Source organism: Pagrus pagrus (genome assembly GCF_965226575.1).
Source record: "Pagrus pagrus genome assembly, chromosome: 21".
Taxonomy (NCBI): Eukaryota; Metazoa; Chordata; class Actinopteri; order Spariformes; family Sparidae; genus Pagrus; species Pagrus pagrus.
Window position 1 is genome coordinate 19,566,897 of NC_140208.1, and position 23,579 is coordinate 19,590,475.

General features: G+C 43.1%; 1 protein-coding gene across 1 annotated transcript; it reads left to right on the forward strand.

Annotated features, from left to right (window-relative positions):
- Positions 1 to 273: 273 nt before the first annotated feature.
- usp22 (ubiquitin specific peptidase 22) lies at positions 274 to 22,804 on the forward strand. The gene is made up of 13 exons (XM_084342330.1): positions 274 to 765; positions 7,790 to 7,922; positions 12,289 to 12,402; positions 13,089 to 13,190; positions 15,270 to 15,436; positions 15,530 to 15,677; positions 16,024 to 16,126; positions 18,259 to 18,417; positions 18,765 to 18,891; positions 18,984 to 19,075; positions 19,876 to 19,938; positions 20,281 to 20,430; positions 20,573 to 22,804. Exons 1-13 carry the CDS (start codon positions 646 to 648, stop codon positions 20,613 to 20,615), a joined length of 1,521 nt encoding a protein of 506 aa, XP_084198456.1. The 5' UTR covers positions 274 to 645; the 3' UTR covers positions 20,616 to 22,804.
- The last annotated feature ends 775 nt before the right edge of the window (positions 22,805 to 23,579 follow it).

The window sequence follows — 23,579 nt, forward strand, 5'->3', positions numbered from 1 at the left end:
AAAGACACTCATCCATTTGTACTGTAACTGTAGGGTGGATTTGAATCTCCATCCACTTGGTTGTCACATTGTAACATTCTTGGCTGATACAATGAAGCTGATGTATGCCTAAGCCAATGAACGTCCTTATTTAGGCGGATGTAGTTTGCAGGAAAATGGCACCAATCACGACGCAGCACCCACTTCAAAGAGGCGGGACATAACCGGGAAAAGAACGTGGGCACCCGCCAATCATGCGCAGCACTCGCCCCTCATTGGTCCGTCGTTTTGAATAAGGTGGGTCTTGACGACACTCACCGTGTAAGCTACTGTTGAAATTCCAGTGCTAACCAACTTTAGCCAGCTTGCTAACATGTAATTTAGCGAATTGTAAAGAACAGCACACGGCGCTATTCTGGATTTACATGCATGCACAATATTTCATGTCAAACCGAGGAATGCTGGACACATCGTCTTGATGTTCGCTGCTGCGCGTGTCTCCGTTACTGCAACCAGGACATGTCCAGTTAGCCGGAGCGCAGAGATCGGTGGATAACGAACCTGGCAAGCTAACCAGCCAGCCAGTTCGGGGACTGGGTCCGCGTTGAGGGGTTTGAAAAGGTTTCTTCGCTCAGAGGACAGTTAAGCCCGGATGCTGTGACTACCATGAGTCCCGCAGGCTGCCCTCATGTCAACAGCTTCAAAGTGGACAACTGGAAGCAGAACCTGAGGGTTATCTATCAGTGTTTCGTGTGGAGCGGTTCAGCCGAGACCAGAAAACGCAAGGTAACAAGTGATAGAGAGAAAACGACTGTTGAGACGGGACTCGAACGGACGACGGACCGTGTGTGTGTGTGTGTTTGTGTATGTGTGAGCTGCGGTGGCGTGCGTGGACAGTTCCCCGCCCTTCTAAAACAACAAACACCCGACACTACACACACACACACACACACACACACACACACAGTGAACGCCAGACTACTGTAGCCTCTCACCCACATACTACACGCTCAGAATCGAATTCTGCGCTGGTACCGGGGCTCGAACCAGCCCAAAAGCCCACCTCAACACCTGACAGACTCGCCGCATCTGCAAAACATCCCAGAGTGAAGCAAACTGGCCGCGTATCTCCCAGTTGAAACGTTAGCTTACTTCAGAGCGACAGACCGCATCATAGATTAGAAAGCTGATGTGCATCTGTTTGCATTGGCAGTGCGCCTGCAGTGGCTCCACTTCCTTCCACCAGCAGACCGCAGGCCAGCTTCACACAGTGGTATTTCCTCGCTTAGGAGGCATTAATTGATTTTTTTTTTTTTTTAAATCATCTAAGCAGTCATGAATCTTTTCCCCGCAACCAAGCCAAAGGTGACAGACGAGTAATTGCTATCATTTTACTGCATGACTGTGTCAACAAGGTTTTACCTGGAAAGCAATGTGTATCATCAGTCAGGTGTGAGAGGAGGAAAACATTTCTATTGAGCCGTGTTCAAGATTCACATGAGTGGCTGCAGAGCTGATGTGCTCAACAGTAGTAGTGCTTGCATCTGCAGTGTGCGAGCGTGTCGGGCATCCTTGCACTTGAGTGTGCTCTGGGACAACCCTGTGTCCCCTGGCATTTGCTTGGCATCAGTGGGTAGCTGGTAGTCCAGGAGGCATGTTTACTGAAATAAATGGTGTAAATATTTGCAGGCTCTTCCTGCTGTAATCGCCCCGGCTCTCTGCCCCTGCCCCCACCCTGTAGCAGACGAGGCTGGCAGGAGGGCTCACATCACTGCTGCGCATCACCTCCCAGTGGCACTACATTTTTATTGATCGGGAGCTCAGTTACATATACATATCTGACAACTCTTCCATCATTCACGGGCAGCGCGGGGCTCCACTCCATGCCTCAGATGGTCTCGATCAACATTCAGTCAGCGCCAGGGCGGTCCACTGACCTTCTGACGCAGATTGAATTTTAAGCTGTTTGTTCACCTTGAGAATACAAAGGCGGCACTCTGTGGTTGGCTTCGGTGTCAGTCAAGTGTCTAATCACATCTGACTGACAGGTGTGTTGGATTGTATCAGTCCTCCACAAAACTAACTGATTTTTCCCAAGATGCTGCGATGGAGAATGTTGACTGGAGCCTCGCAGGAGGACGATGCATCCTCTTTAGCCCATATTATAACATTAAATTACACCCACGGTAAATTCATAACTGTCCATCTTCGTGTTTCATATAGGCTACAAATAATCCCACTTAATGCCCCCAGGAGAAGCTGCATGTATGAGACCACAAGTCAAAATACTTCTACTTTGGATTTTTTTTTTATGTTTTGCTACTTTTTTTCATTATGAATGCTAATTTCAGTTTAACAGTGTGAGTGAAATGTTTAATCTTTGAAAAATGTCCTTGAATTTCTGCATATCTTAGTGTTTGGTATGTCCCCCTTTTTGCTTTAATGTGAGCATGCACTCGACCTGGCATGGACTCCACAAATTTGTGCAAAACCTGATGACTCATGTTATCCCAGCATGATTTTGACAGTCTTCCACAAAGCTTCTTATGATGTCACATAATGCTTGGCTTTCTCGGTCTCTTAGTCTTCAAGTGCCCCCCCATTAATGTTCGGTGAAGTTGAGGTCAGAATCATCGTGGTGGACACAACAGCACATATCAAGAAAGGAGCCCAGATGCTATTTGTGTTTCATTTCTTCTTGTTCCCATTTTCCCACTTTTTTACATTATTTTCGTAAGATTATACAATATTTGATGTAGCACCTTTGTTTTGGAGGGAATAGTCCTTTTAATTCACCTATCTACACTCCACCTATCGATGCAGGCCTTGCCGTCAATGGAGCAGACAGATGTTGTTGCGTTTGGCTCGTAGTGAGATAATGTCCTCACTTCCACTTCTAACCAGGATCTTTCCGGCCCATTACTCCCCCTGTGTTTCTCCTGGCTCGTCCTTAACGTCTTAGCGCTCGCAGAAACAGGACATGGACAGAGCTCGGGATGTTGTCTAGGTGGTGGGAAGACCACAAAGCCTCAGTGAGCGTGTGCTAAAGCAAAAAGTACTGTATATCCTGAACAGTATGTGTACTCAAAGTACTCTGACTGGCATGGCAGTAGAGGATGTAAGGATATGTTGACGTGCAGACCAGAGACGTACACATGCACACTGTAACACTGACAGTTGGAAGAATGAGTGAGGAGAAATTGTTGAATATTGATGCCTTTTCATAATTCATGTGCTGTCTAAGCACTTATGCATGGAGGTGAGTGTGTGACTGGAATAAGAATCGGTGTGTTTGGTTCTGTTATTTTTCCATTTTGCATCGGTGTCCATGTTTAAGCTGGTATGCCGAGCATGTTCCAAAATCATTTTTAATCAGAAAAGAAAGCTCTGACCGTGAGTGTAAATCATAGTGTTTTGTCATAGTTGACACTTGGTGTTTAGTATGAGGGAGCCTTCAAAATCATTACTTGAATCTGTTTTAAAGGAATTGTTTGACACTGATATCTGATTTTTTCATCAGCAAGAATGAGTATTTAAAAAAGCCTCTTTTTTGGTAAAGGTCCAGTGTGTAGGATTTAGTGGCACTGAGCAGCTAGTTTGCAGATTGCAACCAACTGAACACCCCTCCCCTCACCCTCTTCTTCCAAGCATGTAGAGCCTACAGTGCACACTAAAAATACAACAAGCGCCAACAGCCCTCTTTAGAGCCAGTGTTTGGTTTTTCTCTGTTCTGGGCTATGGCAGAAAAATCCCTCTGTAGATATAAAAGGCTGATTTAAAGGATAAGTACCGTTTTTTACAACCTGGACCTTATTTCTGGCAAAACATATGGTCATTTACTCACCCAGATAACTTTGGTGTCATTCGGCGTCGTTCGGACGAAATTAGATCCAGTGTAGCGGCGATATATCCATATAATGGGAGAGACGGGGCAGCGACACACAGCCTCTATATAACACATTATCTGCCACGAAACTAGTTCATTTCATCAATATTTTGTTATGAAATGCTAGCGCTATTAGCCTCTGAGTCCGGGCCATGGTCCGGGCTCGTCTATTGTCAACATCCGGGGTCTGTAGGCTGATCTACTACCTCTGACCTGGAAGATGTCGTCTCTGAGCTGCGCGCGCACCCGCGACAGCGCGGTTTGTTTACCTGTAGCTGCTACTGCTAGTTTGACCCCGGATGTTGATAACGGACGAGCCCGGACTCAGAGGGGAATAGCGCTAGCATTTCATAACAAAATATTGATGAAATGAACTAGTTTCGTGGCAGATAATGCGTTATATAGAGGCTGTGTGTCGCTGCCCCGTCTCTCCCATTATATGGATATATCGCCGCTACAGTGGATCTAATTTCGTCCGAACGACGCCGAATGACACCAAAGTTATCTGGGTGAGTAAATGACCATATGTTTTGCCAGAAATAAGGTCCAGGTTGTAAAAAACGGTACTTATCCTTTAAGGCTAGAAAACCCACAATTATTTAAAGTTTCAGGTGATTATACTCTAATGAAAAGATTATTATAAATATTATATTACGTTTATGCTGAAGATCCTCCTTAATCCTACACATTATACCTAGCCTGGACGCGAAGATAAGTGAAATATTTAGCTACAGCCAGAGGATGATTAGCTTAGCTTAGCACAAAGACTAAAAAGACTGGCTTGTATAGTCTTTACTCTTTGCTTTGGATTTCGTATTAAATATACAAGATCTTATGCGTTAATTAGTGAGTTTGAGTAGATCCCGTTACCTTTGGACGAATCCATGCTAGCTGTTCTCCCCTGTTTCCAGTCTTAATGCTATGCTAAGCTAATCTGGCTCTAGCTTCATGTTTAATGGACTGAGTGGTGTTAAAGTTCTCATTTAACCCAATGTTAGAAAGCAAATAAACACGTTTAGCAACATTCAAAGAGGGTTTTTTAATAAGAAATGCTGGAACTATTGATTGGATCATTAAAATCTCTTTTCTGAGTTACAGCTTCTCAGTTTGGGGCATTTACTGCTTTTGTCTTCTATGATTAATTTATATTTAATATCTGTGTGTTTTTAGATTATTGGTTGAACATAACAGGCCATTTAAATGCGTCACGTTGGGCTGTGTGAAATAATGATTTGATGGTTTTTTCACTATTGTCTAACGTTTTACAGACAAAAGATATCAGCAGTGTTGATACTGCAGCTCCCTTCCCACATTCAAACCAGGGTATTGAATATTCTCATGCAGCATTAGCGTATAACATACAAAATGTGTTGGTGCAGACACAAGGCAATGCAGCAGAACAGTGGTAGTCACTGAAATGCTTTTCTCGGTTCCTTTGAAAATTAGTCCTAGGCTCTTTGTTCTTTGTAGCATCTACTTCACAGAGACTTTAATGTCATTTATTGGTCTGTTAGTCATTCTATAAAGGCTTTTTACTGCTGGCATCAGTTTGCCATACAGCACAAGTGGACTGGGATTCAGTTCAACACAGGGTAGAGTGACTCTACACCCCCAGTTTTGACCACCGCAGTCTACTTTCAGACAGAGCAACAGCTCTTTTCTCATCCCATTTCTACCAACTGGTCCACTCTTACATGTTTGTTATTTGGAGGCGACTGAAGTGAAATTTAACACATTTTGTGAACACATCAAACATTGCATTTGACTTTGAAATCTACCTTTGGCAGTGCCATCAAATTAGCCTCTAAATTTCAAATATCATAATCTCCTTGATTTTCTCCTTTTGTCTCTATCTCTCATCTTTGCCCTCATACCTTCCTCTTTCTTCGACCTCCTGTCTTTTCTTATTTTCCAGCCTCTCTTCTTCCAGGCGTTTCTCATTTCTCACTTCATCAAATTCAAGCTGGCGCACTGGCATGCCAGCTTCTCATCTGCATGCTTTTGAACTGTTGCTATCTACCCTCCATCCACAGTCATGCGCCCTCCCTCGTCTTTCCTACATGACTATCCAACAGATGCAGGACTGTATAAATCATTAACAGTCATATGTGATGTATGTATGAATAAGTATGCGCATACATATTTTCACCGAGAGACGGCTGAAGTTTTTTTGGCCCATGTTCACGTACAGTGCAGCCACACACACACATAGAAAAACATCCTTGTTAGATTGCTTTCCAGTCGCCTACATTGTGATTCTGCACAAGGCTCTAGCTATGTAAGATGTTTTTTTTTAATAATTGAAACAGGATGATTTAAATAGAAATTGCAACCAAAAGTGATATAGCTATGTCAGGTATGGTCCTAACAAATAATTAACAATTAAAATTCATTACAAAGTGGTTCAAGAGGGACATTTAACAATTTTGAAATGTCAAAAACAAAATGTGTGTACACCACAACTACCTCAGGATGTCAGAGCGGTTGTCACACCCATGTACAGTACAGTTGATCTCTCTGCTGCAGTTGTATGTCCATTAACCATGTGGGGAAATTAGAATATTTTAAAGTGTAGCTTCTTTATCAGAGCTCCAGGCTGACACTGTTTAAGTTGCTTATGTACCCAAAAATCTGTCAAGTACGGCTTAACATTTTCATTGGACGCGCTGCTGCACCTGATATTTAGCAGGTCTAATCTTTTTGTTGTTGTTGTTTTTAGAGTAGCCTATAAAAAATATGTTTAACAAACACAAACAGAGTGTGTAGACAGTTGCCTTTGAACAAATATTAGCGTCACATCCTTCATTTCCCGAATTGTGTTTTAAATGCCTCTGGAATGTTTGGCACTTAGCACCGTGCATTATCGACATCGCACATTATTCTCAAAAAACAACTCACTGAATGAAAGGTACAAAATTATAAAGAAACATTTATTGAAAACAATATTCAACCTCACAAAATCTTCAGGAATTGTGCCTGATTCTATGAGTGAGTGCAGCCCTGGGAAATACGGTACAAGGTGACTCATGTCATTATACAACACAGTGTTACATAATGAAATGAAAATTTGTAACTCCTTCAGGCGACACCAACTTGGAACATTCATCTAGGCTGCAAACATAAACATGTATACACCCAGGAAATAATCTCCAGATTAAAACATCAACGTCAGGTAAACACTGTCAATCAGCTTTGACTAATGTGAGTTCACCTCTCCTCTTCCTCTACTCTGTTGGCTCAGAACTGTGTCCACCCATCAAGTGAATTAGCTTGATCTGGGATATTGGGTTGGAGACAGGTTTTTGTAAAGGTGCAGGCAAAACAGTGTTAATTAATTATTAAGTAATGACTAATTAATACTAATCAGTCATGTTTACAGTTCCTTAAATGTGGTTGAGGCCCGATTTGTAAATTTGTCTCTGTCCTCCTCCTCCTCCTCCTCCTGACCCACATCACTCCACTGCATTTGCTAGGCCATGTCCACTTGAGTGATGCAATCATAGCTGAAGGGATTCTGTAACTAAACTCTGCCCACATAGTTTAGTTTCCCTTGTGAATGTACCACTTTACAGTATCGAAAGATGCTTTAATGTCTGTGCCACTTTGCACAGACATTAAAGCTGCAGGCTAGAAAACCAAAACAATGAGCTGAAAGATGCTAAAATGCCCTATAGAGCTGAGGGGAACTGCAGAGTTGGGTGATGATTCTACTAGTGTTCATGACAAGCGACACATTACACACATTGTTAACATAAGAGTATTGATAAATGCATATGGAAAAAGCAGCTTTTTCCATTTATCTGAATTTTAATTTTTAAACATCATCAGCATCTACTCATGTTTTATCGCTTGTCTTTTGATGCAACGGTTGTAATAATAACTTCTCTGTCTCTCTGTTTATCCCCCCTCCCCCTTCTCTTCCAGGCCAAGTCATGTATCTGCCACATGTGCGGCGCCCACCTAAACAGACTCCACTCCTGCCTCTACTGCGTCTTCTTCGCCTGCTTTGCCAAAAAACACATCCATGAACATGCCAAGAGCAAAAGGCATAACCTAGGTACGGCATACATACACACACACACACACACACACACTCGCGCACACAAAGGAATTCGCAGTGTCCACAGGTGCAGTTGGAGCAGGTGTGTTTTGAGGCTTCTGTTACACACATGGTGTCACACCAGGCATCCATACCTGCAATTACCCCCCCCCCCCTTGTGTAAATGAGTCGGTCCCTGCCTCCTAAACAGACACGCTCGCATTATGTACATCATGCACACAAACACACACCTACACTTGATGATCAGTAATGCGTCTTGTTTCCAAACAAAGGCTGCTTAAAAGGCTAATTATACAGCTGAGTGGCTAATGAAGACGTAGCCTGGTGTGATTGCACAAAGCGCTGACAAGCCACACACACTGGAGCGCGTGTGTGCGTCTTTGTGTATGCCTATATTTAGGGTCAGCTATGAGTCAGTTATATGTTGGACTGTGACACATTGTGATGTGTTTAATCGAGCAAAATAATCGAGAGGCGCACAGAGAGCTATTACGCAACCTGGTGCAACGTAATTGCAACACAGCCGAAGAGGCTTGGCCTCATGGGGGATTTGAATGTCACCTGTGTATTTGGCCTCATGTAGCCTATTAGAGGGAATATATGCATTAGTGAACTCACTAATGAATAGGGACTGAGGTCTGTCATGATGACTGATTAAAATTAAGCACCTAAGAATCTACTTAATTGGGTGCACCTCCCCTGTTTTACAATCATCCTCCTCCGAAACCCTTCAAAACATTCAGCGGTGTGCGTGTGTGTTCATGGGGAAGAACACAAACAGGAGATTTACCCCTGCCTTGTTTTGACAGGATTATTATTCCAGGTCAGATAAAGGTAACGTTAAACATCACACATCAGTGACTTCAGAGAATAATCTCCATCAGATTTGTTTAAATATTCTTCCCTGACTGAGACGGCTCGTATTTCCAGCAATGCAACAATTGTACTGTGTTTCTCACGGCAGTTCACACGGAGGGCGCTTTGTTGCCGAGCTCTCACAGTGACAAACGGGAAAGTTGTCTTCAATCCATTGAATTAAATATTTGCATCAAACAGACACAACGCGGATGGCTCCAGATTTCGAACAAAGACGTGGGTGTTCGCCGAACACCAAGAACAGTTGGCTGTTTTCCCCATCCGTGCTACTCCCACAGGGACACACGGCCTGTAACAAAACTTAGCGCACAAATCGCTGTGTTATTGCAGAGAAATTTGCTGTGTATTACCCGATCCCACCCAGCAAAACAACTGCTGAATGTGTGCAGTCTTGACTCATCTGCAAACTGCTGTGTCTTACTTAGTACAAAGAAGGGATGATGCTAATATGCAGATGAACGGCAAGTGTCTCAGTAAGGTTTTTGCCTGCCTCGTGCCTCCAGAACAGCTTTGATGCTGTTGTTCAATTTGTCAGCCTGCTTTATGTCATGATTTTACAAGTGTATGCAAAATATTCTGCTGTGTTCCACTGGTGGAAACAAGAAAGGAAAAACTCATTGTTCATTTTGGTTCGGCGGTGGTTCTCTCTTCTTTATTTTTCTTTCTTTTTTTAACATTTATTACTTGCCCCAATCCAATTTCCTATTTATTAGCGCTTCAACATCAACAACAAAGACTTAATTGTCATGTTCAGTCTTATCCACCTTTCTCTCAAACTTGCAGCAGACTGCACAATACGTAGTTTCGCCCACATCCTTTAAGGCCATCCAACTAATCTCCTGTTTCCAGGATAACTGGATTTTTTCTTTCTTTTTTTGGGAGTAAGTTATGTTGATCAAGTGCACTGTTTCTGTTTACTGAATTGTGGTATAAAAAATATGGTGCTTTCAGATACATATTGATTTCGCATCAGCCAGATAAAAGAAAACTACAAAATAAGAGTATGATTTGGCTTTTATAATAGAAATTCGCTACACACAAGCATCAAATAACGCACATGTATTGCACACTGGATACCAGCAGTGGTTGGTGTTCAGCTCTCGAGGGTTCTCTGCCCATGCTGTTGTGGGGCTGAGGAAGAGTCGAGGATAGAGAGAGCTTGTACCCCTGTTTTCATCTAACTTGGATGATGCAATGCGACCGCTAAGTAGAGCCAGACCAATAAATCTGCTAAAAGTAGCCCTTAGCAGACATATCGCTATCAATGTTCATGTCAGCCTTGACGTAACAAGACCTCGTTGTATAAAAATGCCAAATATATTCTTGATGCCATTGAGAAATATTCTCTCCATCATAATGTATGTTCACCATATTTTTTATCTGGAAAAAGCCACACCCAGTGCAAAATATAAGGGATCTATATACAGTTGTTTGTTAATTTTAGGTTTATTTTAAGGTACAGTATGTAAGAAGTGTCCACCTGTCAAAAACATACTCCAAACAAATAGGGGGCAGCATATCACAAGAGTAACTGCAGTGTGTTGCTGCTGTTAACTATTAAGCTCAGTTAGCTCTGCAGCTAGCCATGATGTTGTTTACACCGCTAGCACAGCAGCTTTGGACCATGACAGGCCAGGGCTAGCTGGTTGGGATGCTAACTTCAGGAGGAATCTCTGCAACACAGTACATAGACATTATAACAACAAAGCTGAGAAAAGAAAAAAGTTAGAAAAAAAATATCTTAATTGGCAAAAATCCAGTATGAGTCACGCTGGTGTCCTGTTTGAGGGTTGAGCTGACAATGATGATGTGACAACAGACCTCAGGACAGCATAACATCATCATACAGTTTTCTGCACGCGCTCAAATCATTCAAATCATATTACACAGTGATTCTGTGATCATACAGGGCCTCAAGACCACACAATGAACTGAGTTCATCCTCAAAGGGTTAACAACACTTCACATTCATGGAGCAGGTGGCCGCAATACATGCAAAGACATTTAGCAAGGGGTGAAAATGCACAGTGCAGTTCACAGCTTTGGAACATGGGGCATTTTATTTAAGGTATAAGCTGCATTGAGATGTAGTGTGCAGACATCTGTACAACCTTTCATTGTGCATAACAACACTGAATGAAAAACACGACCTCAGAGGCAACATTGAAAAGACACTGAAAACAGGATATTATCTCCGACACGAGGCGTCATCCTGTTCACCTAATGCTGCGATACCAGCTCCACACCCGCCAGCTTTCTCTTTTTATTCTCCACATAATAGAATTAGGCTGCTCGAGCAGTGAGTGAAGTACGTTCCACTGCGGTGTGTTTTGGAGGAGAACGGCGCCGCAGCAAAACACACTCGGGGTGTCCATGACAAAGGCTGGCTTTGGCAGATGTTGAGAATCTGCCGGGTTGTTTTTTTTTTTTTTTTTAAAGCCTCCTTTGCTCTTCGTTATCGCCCAGCTCAGGAAGACCCCCTCTGGTGTCTGTGTGTGTGTGTGCCCGTGTGTGTGTTTTCCCACAGAGTGTAATTGTGAATTTAATTAGGTTAGCTTCTGAATCAAAAAATGGAGTGAGAAATGGTCTGATACAGAGCGAGAGAAAAGATCTCAGCAGACTGGTGAGGAGGTAATTAAGTCGTCTTTAACAAACCCTGTGGAATTAGCCTCCATTAAACCACCGGCCCCTCCTCCTCCTCATTCCTGCTTCTCCTCCTCCTCCTTTTTTGCCGTTCCACCTATCTCATCCAACCGTTTTATGCATTTTCACTCGCAGCTATTTGGTCGAATGCTGTTTGCAGCCTTGCATCGGGCTCGTCCTTGTCTCTATCCTCGTCTGTTTTTCCCTCCACTTGTTCCCATGGTTACCTGATGACCCTTTCGATATTCAGAATTGTAAAAGCATTTCATCTAATTGCACCGTCAGCCTCGTACCTCTGGCGTCTTCTTTCTTTTCCCCTTCCAATCCATCCAGTGAAGTTCTGTACTTCCTTCCTCCCCCCACCTCTTTCCCCTTCCTGTCTCCTTCCTGCTCCTTCTTTTTTTTTCTCCATACCTGCAGAGGATGACAGCCCAGGAGAAGCCTGACAGGCAGGTTGTCATGGCAACAGCAAACAGGTATCTGCAGGGTACAGAGAAGGTGAGGAGAGGAGGGAGAGAGGTAGGGGAAGGACGGATTTGAAGGTTTAAGTGAGTGTGTGACAGTGGAAGATTGCACCTTTAGATAGGCGCCTCCCTCCTCACCTTTTGACTCCTCATTGCTCTCTTCATCTCTCGGGGCGTCTCTCCGCCATTCCTGGATGGTGTTAACAGATAGCTGATATGTCAGCAGATAAGCCCGGCTGCCTGGCATCGCAGCACCATGACAACGTGGCCTGAATAGCAAAAGACTTAAGAGATGAAGCAGTTAGCGGTTCACACACAAACCATATTCCCTGCATTTGATTAACGGCTTTCCATGCATTGTTTTTTTTTTTTCTTCCCAGCTATTGACCTGCTGTATGGAGGAATCTACTGTTTTATGTGCCAAGACTACATTTATGACAAAGACATGGAGCAGATTGCCAAAGAGGAACAGAGGAAAGCCTGGAAACTGCAAGGTATGACCGCATTAACCACATGTAGCCATACCACACACTGTGCCACGGGATTGAAGTGAAAGTAGACAACGAATTTCAGCGTTCCAGTTCAAATACAATAATGTTCAACATTGTTATCTAGATCTTTGCTCCAGCTAGAGCTGCAAAGGCTAATTGATTAGTTGTTATCTATTAGATTATTGGCCATCTGTTTAGATTATCAGTAAATCAGTTTAAATCATTTTTTGAGAAAGAAAAGGTCAAAATTCTCTGATTCCAGCTTCTGAAATGTGAATATTTTCTGGTTCCCTTACTCCTCCATGACAGTAAACTGAATGTGTGGCCAAAACAAAAAACAGTTGGGCTTTTGAAAACACTGGTCGACATTTTCACCATATTCTGACAATTTTAAAGACAAAACAAAAAAATGTATCCAGAAAATAATCGACAGATTAATCAACAGTGAATATAAACGCTGCAGCACGAGCAACAACATGTTTTTCTGAAAGCAAGAAAGGGAAGAGGGGTGTCAGGAATGATAAAGGCAAGCGTGTAATCCTTTGTGTGTGTGTGTGTGTGTGTGTGTGTGTGTGTGTGTGTGTGTGTGTGTGTGTGTGTGTGTGTGTGTGTGTGTGTGTGTGTGTGTGTGTGTGTGTGTGTGTGTGTGTGTGTGTCCGTGCGTGTGTGTGTGTGTGTGTGTTTTCCAGGCATAGGGGAGAAGTACTCGACATGGGAGCCCACCAAGAGGGAGCTGGAGCTGCTCCGCCACAACCCCAAGAGAAGGAGAATCACCTCCAACTGTACTATCGGTTAGTATCCCTTTTGTCTCTCATGCACTGACTGTGTGATTGTGTAGCTGCAGAGAGCAAGGTGTCAGTGTGGGCCGATGGCTCAGTTTCAGAGAGAGGGGGACAGACTGCAGAGCTGAGAGGGAGTAGCAGAATGTTAGCTGCTGCTATCAGAGCTGCTTGATCGTCAGAACTTTTTGTTTCAACTGTGTTTTTCCAGTTATAGTCATTATTGTTTTGTCACATAGTACATACAATATTATACTGTATGTTTTGGTTGGTGGTGTTGTGGTAGACTTGTGGAAGTTCAAATCTCAAAATACTGCAAGTTGAATAAACTTTATTATTATTATTATTATTATTATTATTATTATTACAACAGTTATTAGTGACAGGACACTATTGGGGGAAAAAAACATGCTGATAAAACCATCGTACATCATACAAAGAAAACATTTAGTAACAAAGTACCCTTCATTATTAGTGATAAGCTCAGGATTTTAATAACCTTAACATTAAAATACCAATAAGAGCTGCAATAATTCCAAATAAAGACATAACATAACAACACAATTTGCCTTGAAGTGCCAGAAGTTTACCAATAAAGAGCCGAATAGCCTCAGCAAAGATGTCTAAACCTCCTCCCAGGCGGCATAAATTAAAGTGTGCACAGACTCTAGTGGTTAGATCAGTTCAAACAGTTCATCAAGAGGTGACAGGCTGAGCTTTAACTTAAATGGAGAAAATTTCAACTTCTCACGCAAAATTAGGCGTATTTGAAAATATTTATTTTTGAACTTGTGTAGAAATTATTAATGTTGATAAAAAATTCAGCCACTAGCAATTTTTGTGAGTGAAGTGTCACTTCTTAAACAGAAAAAGCAAAATATTAATTGTTTCAAGGTTCAAAAGTGGAGGATATGCTGGTTTTATATCATTATATGCATATTAAGGATCTTTAGGGTTTGGACTGTTTCATGAGGCAGAAGCAGAAGACATGATGTGCCTGGGAACACGCACTTTTTACTTTCTGAAAAGGTTCATTGTTAAAGAAAACACGCATTAGTCACAGCCCCTGCTACAAACTGTGATAATAATAACACTGCTATCCTACACATGTCTGTGATCACCGGTCAATCATGCAGATATAAGCTGGCAGACATATTGTCTTCTGAGAAAAGCAGCAGGATATATTTGAAGCTGCAGGGAACGTCAGAGTAAAGCAGTTTTGGGGTTTGGCAGCCTGTGGGACTGAGGGGAGCGGTCATACGTTTAACACCTTGTAGCAGCCTGCAGGAATCTGCTCGAGCATCATTAACATCCCTGGCACTGTCTTAGGTGAGGGAAATTACAGGCCTGGCTGCTCATCTGTGAGAAAACTACCTCCCTCGTCCTCCTCCGTCCTCCTTCCTTTTCCTTCTGTCCTTCCACCTTCTCTCCTCCCTCTCCCCTCTCCGTGTGTCTGTGTGTGGTGTTTTTCTGCTGTAATTCGACAAGGGTTTCCCTGCGTGCAGTCCAACACTGCCTCAGGGACATCACGGTATTACTGTGGTGTGTGTGTGTGTGTGTATGTGTGTGTGTGTGAGAGTGTGTGTGTGTAGTTGTCTAGCGTTTAACAGCATTGCAGCTTCGATGCCCCACTGCAGCAGCCAAGAAAAACGATCTGGCTCTCTTCAGCTCTTTCTCTCCATCCTCCCTTTTTTTTTTCTACCATCCACCCTCCACCCTTTCTTTCTCTCTGGCTCAGACCCAATCTTTACCCTACCTCTTGTTTTCAAGTGCCCCCTTGCCCTTCAGGACAGAGTTGCAAGGGGTAGTGGTTGAAATCTCCCTGAAATGGGACAACCCCTCAAGACCAGTTGTTAATGATGGCGTTTACGTAAACGGACGGGTTAAGACATTTTCAACATCTCATCATCAGCTGTGGTGATTTCTGTTGCATTACTGTGGCAATCCTGGTGGTTGCCATTTATCTGATGGCGAGGGAAAAAAAGCATGGACACTCGCAATTAAGGGCAAGCAGTGTATTGGGATCGGGCTTCTGACTCTTCTTTGTTGCCACATTTTCATTCCCTTTCTCCCTCTCCTCTCAACCCTCAGGCCTGCGAGGTTTGATAAACCTGGGCAACACGTGCTTCATGAACTGCATCGTCCAGGCGCTGACGCACACCCCGCTGCTGCGCGACTTCTTCCTGTCCGACCGGCACAAGTGCGAGATGCAGAGCAACTCCTGTTTGGTGTGCGAGATGTCGCAACTCTTCCAGGAGGTAAAGAATTGGTTCAGATGAGTAAAAAAGAAGAGGAATAAGTAGAAGCGAGGTGCAAACTTTATCTTTCAAATACACACCTTCCTCCTGCAGTTCTACTCAGGCCATCGGTCGCCGCACATCCCCTTCCGTCTTCTCCATCTGGTGTGGACTCACGCCCGTCACCTGGCCGGCTACGAGCAGCAGGACGCCCACGAGTTCCTCATCGCGGCGCTGGACGTCCTGCACAGACACTGCAAAGGTTAGACGATAAAACTAGAGAAGAAACAAACAAAAAATTGAGCGAGATGTGAAAGAGGCGAGGGAAAAGCTGGAAGAACGACAGAGAGGAGGCTTTCAGCTGAGTGTAGGAGTGATGGGAGGAGAGCTGGTTGGAATGAGAGGAGTTGAGAGGATGAAAAAGAAAAGGCAGAGATGCACTGACTGACGGAGAGACGGAGAGACACAGGACTGATCTCTGCTGGATCCCTGTGTCTCTCTCTGCAGTTCATAAGCAGAGAGGGTGGCTGTGAAGTTACACAGCATTGCTTTTAGTGACTGTGTGTGTATGTGTGTGTGTGTGTGTGTGTGTTTTTACACCCACACAGACGACAACGGGAAGAAAGCCAACAACCCCAACCACTGTAACTGCATCATCGACCAAATCTTCACAGGGGGCCTGCAGTCTGACGTCACCTGTCAAGTCTGCCAGTAAGTGTGATGGAGTTGGTGTGTGTGTGAGGTTCTTCCAGGAGAAACACACAACATAAAAAGCCTTTTAGGCCTCACTAGAGACTGCATGAAGCCTAATAGAACAAAGCCATGACCCAGTAGCGTTCCATTATGTCGCAGTACGCCCGTCTTGACCGAACAGCCGCTCAAAAATGACACACTACGCTCGTCTCTCACCATCCTGCATCACAACTCTCTAATTCCCTGGCCTGAGGTGACCCTCCTGCCTCCATCATTCACACAGTGCATCATCAATCACACACACGCGCGCACACACACTGAAGCCTCACACTGCAGCAACAGGAAAAGCCTTTCATGGCATACAGTCTGGAAAGCTGACCTCTACCTCCACCTGGTGGTTGAAGAGAGATGCGTTTATGAATTTTACAGTGGCTGACACACTGAAATGGGTGTGCATAGATCTACCAGCAAAATGGGATTTATAAATCAAAACTTCCAAAGTCTGCATTCAAAGTTTTTAGTAGAAGTAAGAAAGTATCATCAAAAACTCAAGTATGAACAGTTCAAGTACTCATTCTGCCCTTAAATCTAAAAGACTAACTGAAAGAAGCACTGTGCTTTGGCTTGGAGTAAAAAAAAAAAAGATGATTGCTTGCAGACGACGGTGGAAAACTCTAAAATAATAATCAGAAGAATTTTTTAGCATACAGTGAAGTCATTTATTATTCCAGCCGAGAGCCACAAAATTGGATTCTGACGCTTTGTGTTTGTTTATAAGAGAAGAAACTCATCCTGCATCCGGTAAATATTCTACAAAGCACAGAGCAGCTTACACAACACTACTCACTATTTACAGTCCGAATCATTTAGTCAGGATCCAGAGGTGAAATCCAGCTGAAGTTCTCTTTTTGAACGGCATGAAATTAACCCAAAATGACCTCCAGTGTCAGCCGTGGAGCTAGTTGATGATCAGTGCTTTTACACAGCATACCAGCTTTGCTTCACTCCATTACTGTCTCTGCTCACTGCACTCCCCTCCACCATTGTGCTATGACACGGCTGCTAGTGATGAAGGTCCTGTGATGTCATCCATCCAGTCACAGCATTCAGAGACCTGCTGTTAACATAAGACATCTTTTAACAACCGTCATATTTAATTATTGTTCGTGTTGGTGTAAATGACATAACCTGTAAGGAGTAAGAGCTGCAAAAAAAAGGATTTTGTCTGCTAACATTCTTTCACAAACTAATAAGCGTATTCTATTTTGGATTCAGTTCCCGCAGTGAGAATAGACATGGGGAAACCAGGACTTGAGTGGGATCAGCAGCTCACTGAGTTATGAAATACTTAATACGTAATTGTACTATAGCTTCTTGACCGAACAAAGATTAAGTGGGTCACCTTAGTCAAAACATTTTAATTTGTTCAAACAGAGGGATACAAGGGGAAAAGCTTGGCAGCGTGTCACAATAGAACAAATAAATGTGTTGTGCTCTGCAGGGACCAGGCACAAGCAAGAAGGTCATGTGTCTGACTCCCCCTGCAGGATGAATATTATGCTGCACTTTGCATGTTCTCCATACACATGTGTGTGTGTGTGTCATCTGCATCTTTCACATGTTTTGGAGACTTTGAATCGGGCGTTTATGTTTTTGTGTGTTAGCCCCGTGACAGACTGGCAACCCGCCCCGCCTGCACACCACCTCTTCCACCCAACGAGAGCTGGAACAAGCTCCAAAACCTGCAAAAGATAAGCGGTTTAAAGAAATGCTTGATGTTAGCAAAGGGAGTTCTTTAGAGAAGATCTCCGCCCCAAACGTTCGCAGGTCGCGGATGCTATCGGCCAGTGTGCTTTGTTTTCATATCCTTAACTGCCAGCACTAAGCTGCTGCGTGCATGTTTGAAAGATGTTCAACAGTAGAATTATCTCCGTTGCCCAGACGAAGGAGCTTAGCTGCCAACATTAGGAGCGCAAGGGTCTAAGCCACGGTGCCAAGATGGAGCTGATGCCAGATTTTCTTCTCACTTACACGTCTGTCTGAATAAAGGAAAACTACAAAGTGCAGTGTCTTACCGGGCCTCCTGTGAAATGGCATCTTCATCTTCTCATTCAGAATCATTATTTTGCATCTTTCTATCTTCCTTCCAGCGGCGTCTCAACAACCATAGACCCGTTCTGGGACATCAGCCTGGACTTGCCGGGCTCCTCCACCCCATTCTGGCCCCTGAGCCCCGGAGGAGACGGATCAGCACTTAACGGAGAGAGTCACACCACTGGAGCCACGACACTGACGGACTGTCTGCGCAGGTAACTGACATCGTTACTGCATTTTATATCATTTTTAGATCGGTTCCCTCTTTTGTGTAACTCCCCACCGCACATTTCCAAAACAGAAGTAACCGCTGAAGCTTTTTGTTTCCCCGGACGGAAATAAACGCATGCATGCACTGATAAACTCAGAGATACAAACAATCGAAAATCGGTTCCCAAAATCATCACAGCGAAGCCTGTTAGAGAGCAGGGAGTAACACACACATGCTTGGTTCCCTGAACACTAATTCCTGTTCTTCCCAAATTCACTGGAGACTACAGGGATTATAGAACACACACACATACACACACACAGGCACTAAACCCCATCCTCTCCTGTTTAGGTTCACCAGGCCAGAGCACCTCGGCAGCAGTGCTAAGATCAAGTGCAGCGGTTGCCATAGTTACCAGGAGTCCACCAAGCAGCTGACCATGAAGAAGCTGCCCATCGTGGCCTGCTTTCACCTCAAAGTAAGAGCGCGTGCGACGGTTTGACTGCTAATTTCGGCGATATCAGTTTATCGGAGCCGCGCTCTGACACTTGTTTCTTTGTTTGTTTTCAGAGGTTCGAACATTCAGCCAAACTGCGGCGGAAGATCACAACGTATGTCTCCTTCCCGTTAGAGCTGGACATGACCCCCTTCATGGCCTCCAGGTGAGCACGATCCAGACTGGAAGCAGTCAGCTAGAAACAGAAAAGAAAAGAAGTAAGTTGCACGCAGACTAAAGAAATGGAGGGATGGAGGGAAGACCTGTGATCTGGAAGAAATACGTGACTGCCTCTGCTTTGACCTCTGCCAGCATGTTTCAGCTTTATAGTCATGGTTGTAGCACTGTGCATCCTGAGTAGACAAAGTGTGTCTGTTCTTATCTACAGTATTGAACTCTTGAACTCTTAAATTATAACAAAGTGTTTCTTAAACCAAAAATCCTTCTGTACTCATTTTATTAAAGGTGCATTATGTAGTTTTGTGGAAGAAGTTTTAATCAGAAGAAAAAGATATTCATTCATTCATATTGGTATGTCTTTACGAAACTAAATAAAGAAACTCTCTTTGTTTTCATGACTGAATAAACAGATTAAACAAACTGGCAAAGTGGCGATCTCGAAGTTTTCCCAAAGTGGCAATTGCAGGTTGGACCTCACTGCTTCCCAGAGATCCAGTGTCCCCTGTGGTGACGTCAGTTAGTTGTCAGTTTGTAGTTTTGCTGCAAATCTCATACAGTTGCAAACTCGCACACACTGGTATACCAATAAAAATGCAGGAATAATAGAAAGATAAGTAGCACAGAAGACGAAGTCGCATTGCAGTAACTGTTTCCTTTGTTTTATTGGTTTTTTGAGCAAACAGAACAAAAAAATTAAAACCTATTTAAAAAGACAAACATGTTGACTACTAACTCTAGCAAGAACAGTTGATGTTTTGACTAAGTTTGTTCTGCTGTGTGTTTCAGTAAAGAAAGCAGGATGAACGGGCAGTACCAGCAGACCGTGGACCCCTTCAACAATGACAACAAGTAAGGCAAACATCCGTCTGCCACAAACCAGTATCTGAACCAGCACAGGTTATTCCACAATAAACCAGATAATCATCACTCTGTCACCTGACGACAATCATTATGGGTCTTGTGCAGCAAATGCATCTACAAATATACATTCAGTGCACTGTTCTCTGACCAATTTTAATGGTTTCACAGCGGAGGGTCCACCACAGAAACATCATGACGTTAATCTTGACTGTCTGTATTGTAAAAATAAATGTTGTTTGATTTTGTCCTATCTTGCCGAGTGTATTCAGTCTGTGTCTTAAGCCTCGTTGTATCATTAAGTCTCTTCTTCTCTCTCTTCCTCTGCTTCAGGTACAGTCTATTTGCAGTGGTGAACCACCAGGGGACACTAGAGAGTGGCCATTACACCACCTTCATCCGCCAGCACAAGGATCAGTGGTTCAAATGCGACGATGCCATCATCACCAAGGCCAGCATCAAGGACGTCCTGGATAGTGAAGGGTGAGCTGAAACTGTGTTTAGCTACATGTTTCAGATGTAACTATATACAGTTAGCCTCTGTCTTTCTAATAGCTTTTAGACAGCAGCTGCTGGCTTATTAATGGTGCTGCAATCTGACCTCATGGTACTTTTATCTCCCCAGGTACCTTTTGTTTTACCACAAACAGTTCCTGGAGTACGAATAGCTCCCTCCCATCAACCTGCAGGAGGAGACGAGCTACGATGCAAGGATTACAGTAGTTGCATGGGAGTGATGAGAGAGGCATGGAAACAGAAACACAAGCCTACCTGAATCACCCTTTTAGTCGCAACTCTCACTCTAACATGGAACCGCTCTTACCACATACTAATACTAGCTCCAGTGTACGACGTGCAAGAGAGAACTGTCTGCTGTGCAGGATGGTGCAAAGACCAAGGGCAAGAACCAAACAAAATGCAAGAAATTTGGAAGGGAGATTTGTATGGGCCCCTGAAGGAAATATTGCAAAAGTTTTTCACTTGAATTCAGGAAATGAAGAAGAAAGCGGCTGTGGTTATCTTCCATAAGAAAGAAATGACTGCAGAATCAGTCTGTGCTCCCGACATTTTTCTCTTTTTACAGGTTTCTTTAAACCTTAGTTTACCTGCGGAGGGTTTACTTCGTCACAAATGCTGTTCTTTACCAACATCCTGTTTCATGCTAGCACAGCTGCATTTAGTAACACCCGAAGGCGCTGAGAAGAGAGTGGCAGCGAAGAAAGTTTGCTAAACTGGCAACTTTCTCGACACAAGCACACTTGTCCGTCCCACACCCACACTCCTCCAAATGACCAAATATATCAAGGATGGAAGTTGTCTTATTATGCATTTTTGCTCAGAATGCAAAGAGTGGAAAGAGAAAAAAAAGAAAAAAAAACCTGACAAATGGTATTATGAACTTTGTATAGAGAGACAGTCAATTCCATTCATTACTTGTGAGTCGTAGTTGTCAGATACTTTTAGGAGACCGAGGACGAGTAAGCAAAGCATCTGTTATTTTCTGCCTGTCATGCTGCTTCCAACAGTCACAGGGGGGAAATAAAGTACACAGTGAATATTATATTTTTATACATACTGTAATTAAAATGTTTGTTTACAGTTTTGCATTCTCCCTAAACTGTCACATTGTTCGTCTGTGCTACATTGTGCCGTCAATCATGTTATTTGTACACACAAAAGGCAAAATAGTGTTGATAACTTTCATAAAGCTGCTGCTATGGCGGCTAAATTAATTATTATTATTTTATCCCTGTAATTTAACTGTAATCTGGCTACTTTTTATCTATTCTTTTGCGTTACGGGGGCATATTCTCCACGTTCAAGATACGTTGTCGTGATGCCGTTTCAGGTAAACGGCGAAAAGAAAAATGAAACAAAAGAGAGCATAATTCTCAGTAAAGTGTGTGTGTGTGTATAATTATGGAAGCCTATTGCTGCCACACCAGAATGAGGAAAAACAAATAAGTATCAGGTTATGACTTGAAAAGTTAATTGTTATGAAAAGACGTTTTTCATGTTACAACAAGATATTTTGAACTTTCATACAAACTACTCGCATTATAACAAGACATTTTTCTGGTTATAGCAATATGCTATTTATGTGGTAACGTATAACCTGGCATGATATAACATAATAACATGTTATAACAAAATGTTTCACATTACAACATGATAATTTGCATTGGTGAAAATATACATGAGAATATATTTGTTAAAACGTGAACACATCTAGTTACAACACTTAACTTTTTCACTTTATACCGTGATACTGATCTGTTTTTCGTGCATGGCGGCAATAGTCTTCCATATGTAATGGGTCAGATGCTCGATCCTGCAGTGTTAACCGTCGGCCGCATGTTGCTCTAATTCAGTGTGTTTGTACGTGTGTGTGCACGTGTATGTGCCCGAGAAATGGGAGTGGGTGGGGGGGGAGTTCAGTGTAGGTGTGTTTGTGTAAAATGTGTTATTGCGGATAAAAAAAAAAAAGTGTGCGTGTGTGTTCCTGTTTGTATGCACGTGTGTTGTGCGCGTGCGTATGTAGCGTATGTTTGTGTACTGAATCAGTACTTGCATTCAGCATGCCGTCCGAGCTGGGTATCACAGTTTGATAGGATTTTTTTCCACATGTTGATGATGTATGTAAAAGTATATATGTACAGTTTGTATGTAAGAGACAAATGGTGAAACCTCAAAGTTGATTTGTGCAAGTTGTTCTTCTTATATTGCTGGATCCGGACACGGGGTCATAATCAGAAGAAACTTGTCCTGACCCGGTCAGTCATTCCTCGCACACACATGTAACTGCTGCAAGAACTGGACACGGTGACTGAGAGACACTCAAATAAAGAAAATTCTATATCTGTAAACACTTGGTGCGTGTTCTTTATTGTCCCTACACCCACACAAACAAACAAGACCATCAGCAAGAAGATGGTCTATCTCTACATAGTTATTCATAATGCCCACCACCAGATTGGATTCCAAAAGTTTAAACTAGGAGCAAGGTGTTATACTCTGCCTTTTTCACAGCACTGAGATCAGGGTTTTGTTAGTCAAGATGGAGATCTTACTTTTTTATTTTTCCTTTGGACAGTAGCCAGGCTGCTGGCTGGTTGCCATGTTGTCAATGCTCTCTTTGCAATAACGGCCAACAGTAATACCACAGGAAAACACTTGCGGGGTTGAAAGTTGAAAAGCTGTCTGTGTCTGCTTTCCAAAAATAAAAATACCGTCAAGAATACTATGTGATGCTCGCTTTTGAAAAAGTGCACAGCTAGCCTTCAAAGCCCAACAATAGTTGTAAGAGGCCCTTGGACACACATGCTCCCTAACAATTAAGGGAAGGTCGAGTCCTTGCCCCATTTTCAGGGATACTATAAGTGTTTTTCGGGGGTTTAATGATTCCATATTAGTCTCATTTTCAGCTTCATAATTACATTTTGTGTGTCTAGTAGAACATGTTAACACTCTTTAATGTTTAAAAAAAACGTTCTTTTCTCATGCCATCCATTGTTGCAGCTCCTCTATTCACCCTCTGTCCAAACGCTCCGTTTTAGTGCCCGTCTCTTTAAGGCCACCCTCCCAAAAAGTCCAGTCTGCGCTGATTGGTCAGCTCTCACAGGCCTGAACAG

Bases quoted from the DNA above. Each gene is read 5' to 3' on its own strand.
- usp22 (XM_084342330.1), top strand. From the start codon at position 646: ATGAGTCCCGCAGGCTGCCCTCATGTCAACAGCTTCAAAGTGGACAAC. The intron at 766-7,789 runs GTAACAAGTGAT...CTTCTCTTCCAG, and splicing joins CCGAGACCAGAAAACGCAAG to GCCAAGTCATGTATCTGCCA. The intron at 18,418-18,764 runs GTAACTGACATC...TCTCCTGTTTAG, and splicing joins CTGACGGACTGTCTGCGCAG to GTTCACCAGGCCAGAGCACC.